The sequence below is a fragment of the Diabrotica undecimpunctata genome, chromosome 2, assembly GCF_040954645.1.
Source record: "Diabrotica undecimpunctata isolate CICGRU chromosome 2, icDiaUnde3, whole genome shotgun sequence".
In the NCBI taxonomy this organism is placed as follows: domain Eukaryota; kingdom Metazoa; phylum Arthropoda; class Insecta; order Coleoptera; family Chrysomelidae; genus Diabrotica; species Diabrotica undecimpunctata.
Genome location: NC_092804.1, coordinates 141,452,139 through 141,462,920, shown reverse-complemented (window position 1 = coordinate 141,462,920; position 10,782 = coordinate 141,452,139). Strand labels below are relative to the sequence as shown.

At 32.7% G+C, this 10,782-nt stretch overlaps 1 protein-coding gene across 1 annotated transcript in view; it reads right to left on the bottom strand.

Annotated features, from left to right (window-relative positions):
• Positions 1-5,482: 5,482 nt before the first annotated feature.
• The window catches only part of Rcd6 (Reduction in Cnn dots 6), an 85,378-nt gene continuing 80,078 nt past the window's right edge, over positions 5,483-10,782 (bottom strand). Inside the window, exons 5-6 of the mRNA XM_072523601.1 lie at positions 10,457-10,611; positions 5,483-7,148 (exon numbers count right to left, since the gene is read on the bottom strand). Coding sequence (XP_072379702.1) covers positions 6,736-7,148; positions 10,457-10,611 — 568 coding nt within the window. The 3' untranslated portion in view covers positions 5,483-6,735. The remainder of the gene's footprint in view (positions 7,149-10,456; positions 10,612-10,782) is intronic.

Genomic DNA, 10,782 nt, shown 5'->3' with positions numbered 1-10,782 from the left:
TGTCCTTAAGTGTTTTTAATTTAAATTTATTTGACATCACAACAATTCCGCCCTAGACCAATGTAGACCAAATCAATTTATCATAATTTAATAATTGCAAGTTGAAGTTATTGAACGCCCAGAAATTATACATCTACCTTCATTTATTATCATAGAGCTGTCTGTTCTGAATAAATTAATTTAATAAATTAACACACATTTCTAAAATATACCTATTGAATAAATGTAAATAACTTTTAAATAATATAACACATCACATTCATTTCAACAAACAATATTTCGACACAATACCTACTTCCTAGTTTATTTGTTAGTATCTCGCCTCTCAAGATCTTTCTCTCTATTTGTCAAAACAGTTACAATAAAACCGATGATCATAGGGTCACCTTTGACCAGGACAGTTTGAACTATGTTTTCTAAATCACTAAATAATAGTTCTGGTATCGGCATGTAAGTAGTATTTATTAGTTATTTATTTATTTAATTTCAATTTACTAGATTGTTTTATCAATTATTTTCACTTTGTCTATTTTAATCAATTTTAAAGTCATATTTAATACTCACAGTCATATAATATTAAAAATTAATGGGAAAATCACAGTAGTTGGCTGTATACTATAGGTAAAAAAATTATACAGAGGTAAAAAACTTCAAAATTTGTATATTGGTATAAAAAACATTTAATTAAAACTTGTTAAAAGTGTCTTCCAAAATTTGTAGATACATAACGTTTTCGATCAAGCTCAGATCATCCTCAGTGCCTTCTTTTGGTAGGTACTTGTAGCTAACACTAAACTTGCAATGAAGACATCAATATATGGTTTACATATTTAAATTCAAATTATAATGGGACCCTAGGTCGATGACAATGGTTGTAAATGTTAATACTTAAGGAGCAACATGTTTCTTTGATCGACTTGAACACGTGGTTCTTGTCAGTTAAAACGACACCGACCAACTGAGCAGTTTTGAGTTGGCAACCATTGTCATTGACCCAGGGTCGCGTTATAATTTAGATTTAAATATGTAAACCATATATTGATGTCTCCACTGAAATTTTAGTGTTAGCTACAAGTACCAAAAGAAGGCACTGATGATGATCTGAGCTAGATCGAAATCATTATGTATCTACAAATTTTGGACGACACTTTTAACAAGTTTTAATTACATGTTTTTATACCAATATACAAATTTTAGTTTTTTAGTTTAGAAGTTTTTTACTTCTGTATAAGTTTTATATGATATTGGCATAATTGCTGTAATTTCCTTACCAGACTAGATCATCTTTATCCTGGTGGACGTCCAATAACCGAAGCAAAAAAACGATCTATTGGAATTCCTTTTATTTATATCTCCAATACATCATGAATTTTACACAAGCACCAGAACAAGATCCGCTGTACATCCAGAAGAACAGTTCACGAGGAAGATTAAGTATTTTTGTTTTTTTTTTGTGTTTTATTAAAGTTTATTTTCAACATTGATATTGTTTAATTGTATTGAAATCTAGGTCTAATCCACATTCCTATCATAATTTTTAAGGGCATTCTGGTGCAAAAGTGGTCTAATCCACAAAAAAAGCTAAAATTTTAATTTTTTTATAACATATACTACACGAGTTTTTTTTCTAGTTAATTATTTGAAAACCTTTTGACAACATATTTTTATTTTATAAAATTTCAAAAAAACGCATATATTCTTGGTTCATGCAAATCCATTATATAAGATTTGGGGTTAGACCACTTTTGCTCCCATAGCTTCAATATATGTCTAACGATGAAGTTAGGCACGGCAGTACGCCTTTATCCTGCACTATAGAAGCAATATTTCCCGAATTCACCAGCTCTCTGGGGAAAATAGAATGGAATAAACATATAGAATGGCGTATAACAGTAGCGCACCTAGAATTTGCCTCTGGGGGTGGGGGGGGGGTTTGGTTGGTCACCAAAATTTTTTTGTGATGTTACCTCCATTTTGAGTCCTTAAAATGTGTAAGTAACAGTGTCGGAATAGGGTCCTGGTGGGGGGGGGGGTTTAACCCTAAAAAACCACCCCCTGGTTGCGCCACTGGCGTATAAGAGAATAGCAAGAATATTTTTACACATATCACCAATAGAAGGAAGCATGCGGTCAGACTAAATAATAAATTATAAATAAATATCATTTAATAGTAAATTTAATTATCATATAAACTAAATACGATGTTTAAAAATAAAATTTGAGTATAATTTGAACGGAATTTTTTAATATGATGACTAAAAACGAATTGCTGGAGAGTAGTGAATCTATGTGAATACCGCTATTTCGTGACGCTCTCCCCAGTATTTTACTATAGCGAAAAAGTAATACAACGCCAGTATAAAAGCTTCGCTTCAAAATGCGTGCGACCAATAATGTCATGGACAGACAAAAATATCAGTAATAAAGAGAATACAAACAACTGTAACGAAGGTACCGTAAAACGGGGTTACTTTGCACTGAGCAGGGTAACTTTGCACCAAACGTGTAAAAGTATATTTTATGTAAACCTACGTTCAATTTTGTTTATATATATTTGTACTACCTCTAGAGCACATAGGCAACATCGCAATACGTGAGTAAGACGCGCGCGATTGTCTCTGCGGTCGCCAGTTATCTATCAGCAACAGTTAGAATATTAATTTGCGATTGCGATTTTTAGTTGTTAAAATAACGGTTTTAAACCACGATATCAATAACAAAAAAAAAACATTGTTTACATGTGCACTTAACACGTGAAATTGGGTATACTTTGCACCGCTAATTTGCAAGTGTTGCAAAGTATCCCCAAGAGTAAAAGGTTAAAAGGAAAATAGTTTTTAGGAAATTCCCAGACGTTATAAAAGGAAACTGGGATCTTGCAAATATGCAGACTACTCAGAAGAAGATTTGAAAGCATGTCTGTCAGCAATAAAAGATGGCATGAGTACAAGAGTTGCCGCTGAATCCTTTAACATTCCAAGGAGAATTATTTTTTACAAATTAAAAGGAATACACTCTGGAAAACCTGGATACCCATCAATATTCTCTTATGAAGAGGAAAGGTGCTTCGTACAATGCATTCATAACCTTAGTGATGCTGGATTTCCTGTTACTGGAATGGAATTACGACAAATAATCAAAACTCATTTAAATCGCCAAGGAAAAAAAATAACTCGGTTTAAGGATAATACTCCTGGTATGGATTGGATCAAATCATTTTCAAGTCGTCATAAGAACCTTACTGCAAGGATAGCCTCAAACATAAAAAGAAGTAGAGCAGCACTCAATGCAGACCAAATGGCTGAATACATACAACATTTAAAATAAACATTAACTGGTGTGGAGCCACATGCTATTTTTAATTATGACGAGACAAACTTAACAGATGATCCCGGACAAAAAAAGGTATTAACTAAACGTGGGGTTAAATATCGTGAACGAATTTGTAACTCTTCAAAAAGTAGCATTTCTCTTATGATGTGTGGAAATGCAGCTGGTGAGCTACTACCTCCTTATGTGGTGTACAAATCCAAGCATTTGTGGGACACCTGGACTGAAAATGGCCCCTCTGGTACGCGTTATGCAAATACTGCATCTGGTTGGTTCGAATCACAGACATTTGCAAATTGATTTAACACTATTCTATTGCCCAGGCTTAAAAAAATTCAGGGAAAGGTCGTTTTAGGAGACAATTTGTCTTCTCATATTAATGTTAAAGTCCTGGATTTGTGTCGAAAACACGACATTCATTTTATATGTTCGCCTCCGAATAGCACCCACGTTACACAACTGCTGGATGTTGCATTATTTGCCCCAATGAAAAGGGCCTGGAGGGAAATTTTATCTGAATATAAAGAAACTCATGTGGGAAGTAGATCAAATGTACTTGAGAAACAGCATTTTCCAACGCTTTTACGATCATTAAACGAAAAAATACAGAAGAATAGCGATGAGATATTAAAGTCAGTAAAGAAATGTGGTATCGTGATATAACACCGCTCTTGGAGCGGTTAAAAACAACTCAGCAATCTAGTGTGATAACTGATAGTCATACAACAAATAATAATAAATCAAGTTCAGGATATCGAAAACACTTTCATTCGATATTTAGAAGAAAGGAAGCCACCCAGTTTAAGACACGTGGGAAGAAAAAGAAAATAATAAATGTTCCAGCAGGACAAAGTATTGCTCATTCTGAAATTAGTTTAGAAGATCTAACTGAAGCATCTACTTCCACACTTCATCAAGCTGTTGCGCCAGAAGTAGTAGATGCTTCAGAGAACGATATTGCTTTGGACGACCACTTTCCACTAGGCACGGATTCATCAGATGGTGAAATAAATGAGCTGCAAGAGATGGAAGAAGAAAGCGAATTGAATGAAAAACTCGCCTCGGGTTCTGTTGGAACAAATATTGCCGAAAAAGTTAAAAACTTTGCATTAGATCATGTTAAAAAAAAAATTGGTGAGTACGGTTTATTTGTCTATGAAGATCATGTTTACCCTGGAGTCATAACAGTAATAGAAAATGACGGAGCGATGATCAACGCCATGTCAAAAGTTTTGGAAATGGCCAGAAAGACGCGACGAAATATGGTATTCGTGGGACAATGTAATTGGCGCCATAAATCCTCCCAAGAAAATTTCCAGACGAGGATTTCACATTGTTCCAGAATGCGACAAATTGTGGTGGGATTAGATTCAAACTTTGTATTTTCACTATTCTACTTATAATAAAGTTTGTTCATTTAAAATGTAGCAATGTTCTTTCCCGTTAGGCTTCTTTCATAAATGTAGGTAGGTTTATATTCAAAAAACTGGGCCGACCAACATTTTTTTGCATTTAAATGGTGCAAAGTTTAAAATCAGATAGGATTACTATGCACCAGCAAGCATTTCGTAGCCAAATATTATTAAAATATTAAGTGGTGGAAAGTATGACTCTTCTAGGGTGTACTTTGCACCACTAATAAAATTCGGATAATCTCTTAATTATGCAATATAACTAAAAAGCAACTATAATAAGAGCTATATTACGACGACCTGTTGAATAGATATTTATAATAAAAAGTTCAGATTTTCTTTCGAGTAACGTTATATCCACTCTAAGAAAATGAAACTAAAAACTATGGTGCAAAGTAACCCCGTTTTACGGTATGTCAGATAGAATGACCAGCATAGTACGGAACACCAGCCTACTCGGAAGAATACAGACGATCACCAAAATGGTGGTGGAACAGTTGTCAATCAATCTCCTTCAAATAGCCGGAATTGAACAGGAACTTTTTCCTGATTGTGATTAAAGTTATGTTAATTGATTTTCAAGAAAGAAATATATGTCATCAGCAGGTATTAATAGGTTATGAAGGTAAAGACAATATGCTTCTTTTAAGCTCTTTCAATAGAAAGAAGAGGGATTTTGCCGAAACAGCAGAGCATTTAAACATCTATAATTAATTGTTTAAAATATAATTTATTTATTTGTACAATATATACATTAGATTTTAATAAAATTATGATACATTTTTATTTATACAAACATTTTAATTATCGTATTTTATATTTCGTCACAATCCGTCAGCACCACAGTAAAATATATGTATATTAGTACGTCCTTATTTTTGTAATTGTTCAAAAAGTTGTTTGTATCATTTCATTTTTTTAATACCTTCTGGGAATAGTGAACAGTTTTATTTTTTAGATTCATATTTTTCTTCTAATCTTTTGATAACTAATCTTTTGGTAACTTGCCTTAGAAATCAGTGCCAGTCCTTTAGTTCCATGTTATATCCACGCAACATATTCCCAAATAAATAAAGAATATGAAAGGAATGTAAGCAACATGTAATGCAGGAGTGCATTTGCATTTGTGGGTAGATAGAATTCGTAACGAGGTTGTTTTGCAACAGATGAGAAAAGTTATGGAAGTGGTTAGAACAGTCAAAATTCGCAAACTGGAATATTTCGATATTCTCTTTATGTTTTTTGTTAATCATTAGTCCTACCCTCCGACGTATCTATCTTGTTCTCCAAAATGCCCAGATTTTAATGATCTTCAGCCTTCACTTTTGCCTTACCTCGCATAACCCTACAATGTCCAAGCGGACGCGATGTTCTTTAGTTCCTCTATTGCAATTTTTAATTTGCGGTTGATTCTTATGCTTTTCGAATATGTTGACGAATTTCTGCCCCTCCCCCAGAATCTTTGGGACGGATTGACGAATCGATATGAGATTGTGGGCGTCTCGCCATTTTCACCTGGGATATAACTACTGTTTTAGAACTCGTCATTTGTGTTTTAGCCATTAAAACGCCTCACTTGGCTAATACGTCTTAGCGAGTTGGTTTGGATGTGGAAAGAGGAGAGGGTGCAGATGGGAATGCTCTGGATTTATACATGGTGTCCCCGGGGATGATTTAGAAAATCCATGAGCTCGCATGGGCAGGTTTGCTATTCCTGAAGTAGATGTATTCTCTGGGATATATCTACGTCATGGGCACCTATTAGGGTATATTAAAAAAGAATAATTAACATGATAACAAAGTTCCTAGTAGAAACATAATTATTGGGAAATCAGATATACAACAAATAAAATACATTGTCTCAGGAGCATTATTTCTGGTAACCAAACACTATTTCTAAAGAATAATAACTCAACATATAAGTAAAAGAATCTATGGACGGTTTTGATTATCACAGGTTTTTCTAACTTATATAATAGTTATTTCCAACATTTCATAGAGCAACGTCTCGATATTTCTGTACATCCTCAGCAGAGGTATTAGTAGTGTTTGTTAGAGAGTTTTTACTCGACAGTTTGTCAATTTTCTTTTTATAAATCAAAAAGTCAGGGCCATCCAGTGGTCCGTAGTAGATAGGAACTCCGTAATTCGCAATGGGTTGGGCGTAAAATCCTGTCCGATTTTTGATAATATGGCTACTTTTGTTAATTACATTTAAAGCGTCTACTGATTGACATTTTGTTAACTTCGGCGTTTTCGGAGGAATGTCGTTGTTCGGAATAATCGCACTGCTGGTCTCTGATATTGTTTCGGTTAACCAGGGCTGGTACTGATGGTTTAATTTTTCGCTTAATATGGTGTGCTCTTCTAGAAGTCGTAGATCCATCAGAGATTGTGCTCTTTTATCTGAAAAATAAACATAATGTAATTAATTATTCTCAAAATGGTACAATACAAGATGAAAATGGATTCTGGAAATTTTAGGAGCCACTGACCAAATTATATTGTCCAGGACTGACATAAATAATATTCTTTTATATAGGCTTTTGAAAGCAACTCTAACAGTACCATATAAAGAGTCATCAAGAGGGTCACATGATAAAAGATACAAAGATATATGGATAATCAAAGATAATAATAAAATATCGAAATCACTAAGCATGTTTAAAATACCAAAAAGAAATGGTTTACAGAAAATACATAAAAAATGGAACAGCTATAACAAAAATATGACATATTTAAGCATTTACATCAGCAAATGAAAGAACAATAAGAAAAAGTAGACAAAACTCTATATTTGCTTGACGAAGATAAGTCTATCATTAGTGACATTGAAGATAAAATCGAAATATAGAGAAAATATATTGAAGATCTTTTTGAAAACAATCAAAAAGATAAATCAAAATCAAGAAGGTCTGGATATAATAAAAGCTGAAATTCAATATGTTTTGAATAACATGAAAATAAAAAATGCACCTGGACCTAACAATGTTCCCATAGACTTAAACTTTAAATGTTATTAAACTAAACAGATTTCTAGGAAAATGTACCTGATCGAGACTTGAGGGTTAACTATTTGGAAATCCCTAAGCTTTATTAGTTTATTATCAGTTGTACAGTCGGTTACTGTATCAGAGTTTAGTCACAAATTGCTATATCCTAGTTTAGTTTTGTTGCGTATACCGAAAAGCAAAGAACACGTTTTAAAACGTTTTAGACATTTGTGTGAAAAGATGACATCTAAATTAAGGCTATGGATCGCACCTTATTCGGAACTTTCTCTAGAAGGAGATGGAGCATTTTGTAAACCATGCGGCAAATCGGTAAGTTTTATTTTTTCTCTTTTTTTCTCGTCCATCAACATAACTAAATTCTAAAGCGGTTTTAGAATTCTAATTATTTTTTTTTAAATTCTCAGATTTCAAGTAGAAAAAAGTACTTTATTGACCAGCATTGTGGAACCCCACTTCATAAACGTAATTTGGAAAAATGAAATTCCTCTAAGTTAGCCCAAATATCTCTGCGGGATAGTTTAAGCAGTTCAAAAAAACAGGAGGAAGGCGCATTTAAATTTGATTTATGCCAGATGATGATTGCATCCAACATTCCTCTATATAAAGTTAATAACCCTAGTTTTAAATGCTTTTTCGAAAAATATCTTAATAAATCCTTAACGGACGAGAGTACATTGAGAAAACATACTGTGGAAAAATGTTATGTGGAATGTATTTCAAAAATTAAGCGGGAGTTAGAGGGCAATTTTTTGTATATTATCGTGGATGAAACGACAGATGTATGCGGCAGGTATATAGCTAATTTAATGATTGGAATTTTGAACGAAAACTTTGCGAGAAAACCTTATTTAGTTGCCGTTAAAGAATTGGAAAAAACAAACAATTTAACAATAAGTCGATTTATACAAGATAGTTTAACAAACCTCTTTTTACCCAACGCTATACCAGTGAATAAAATAGTTTTAATGCTTTTAGGTGCTGCGGCATATATATTAAAAGCTGCTGTTAATTTAAAGATTTTTTATCCTAATTTAATTCATTGCAGTTGTGTAGCCCACGGGGTAAATAGAATTGTTGAAGAAATAAGAAATCTGTTTCCGTTGGTAAATAATTTTATAAATTTTATGAAAAAAGTTTTTGTAAAGGCTCCGTTGAGGGTGCAAATATATAAAGAAAGACTTCCCGGTGTCCCTTTGCCACCTAAACCAGTAATTACAAGGTGGGGAACCTGGCTCGAAGCATTTTTTTTTTACTTTGAACACTGCAATGAAATAGAATTAGTTATGTCAGAATTTGATGATGATATTTCCGAAGCCATTCGAGAAGCAAAAAAAATATTAAAAAATCCCAAATTGAAACAGGAACTCGCTTATATCAATGACAATTATAAATTAATAGTTACCACAATTACCTTATTAGAAAAACAAGAGATAAATTTATGTGAGTCAGTAAAATTAATAGATAATTTAAAGACGAAAATTAAATCGGCACCTGGAAGTAACGGTCAATTAATTAAAAAAAAAAAATGAAATATGTTTTCGACAAGAATGAAGGTTTTTCGTTTTTATCTAATGTTGCTAAAGTTTTGAATGGGACATTTTCCGGGAATTTCAAATTATGCCAGATTTATTATCCGCTCTGATATATGCTCCAATTACATCTGTTGATGTCGAACGTTCGTTTTCAATGTACAAATTAATTTTAAGTGATCGAAGACATAGTTTTAAGACCGAAAATATTGAAAAACATTTAGTTGTTTCTATTAATGATAAAATTTTAAGTGGTTATAATGTTTAATTATTAATTTACAGTTATTTAGTTACTAGTTTATTTATACTAATGTTATGATTATGATGTGTAAATATACCTGCCTTAAGTTAATATTATGTTAATTCACTTTGTACAATAAATAATAAGTTATATTCCTTTATTGCCTATATTTTGCCTAAATGTTAATATTCCTGCCTTTTTTAATAAAAATATTTGCCTATATAGGCGTCTTTTTCTTCAATTTTTGTTGCCTATAAATCCGAGCTTTAATGATGACAACATAAAAATAACAAAAAAGTCAGAGATAACCTATGTAAATTAAAAAACATCAAAGCTCCTTGATCCGATGACATACCAAATGAACTCTTAAAATGCGAAGAACAGACAAATAAGTGACTGTGAAAGTGAAAAAAAAACCAGTCCAACAGAATTGTCCAAGGGGTCCAATAGAAGTCCAAAAGACTTAAACGCTAAGAAGAAAACGAAAGTTAAAGTACTAAAAAAGTACATTTCGGTATGGTTGCGAGATATGAGTAATGAAATAGAAAGACATGTCACGAATCCACGTAGCACAAACGAAATTTCTAAGAAGTGTCAAGGGATATACAAAATCAGATCAGATAAGAAACACTGAAATCAGGAAAGAACTCGGCATATTCTTAATAGAATAGAAGCAAAAATCTATCACTACCGTACCAACTAGTACTACCAAATAGATGAAGAATCTGTGAAGAAGAGACGGTGACGCTTTCACTAGAAAAATTATAAAATTAAAAAGTAGACTAGATTACTACGATAAAGATGCAGCAAGGAGCTTATGAAAATAAAACTTTTGGCTCATCAATAGAGACCTTTGCTCATGGAAATATCAATAACTAACTCCAAATTCTGGAATACAATTAAATGACAAATGTTAAAAGTCATACTTACGGGATAAACTTCCAAAGTCATTGTGCTCAAAATTTGGCACAAATATGCTAGCATTAAATTCACTGGTAGTAAAAAATTGGCAACCATCATAAGGCAAACTCATCATCATATTATTTGGTATCGAATTGCTCCATAAGTTAGGAGTTGATCCATACCTGTAAGTTTAAACAACATGACAATATAATTACTAGATATTTATTAGATACAGTATTTACAAACAATATTAATTATAAAATGCGTTAGGCTTTCACGGCCATCGTCTACCTTGTTAAACTGTTTGTTCGGGCTGTTAGACCGTTGTCTTCTGAGGTTAGTTCTCGACGTTT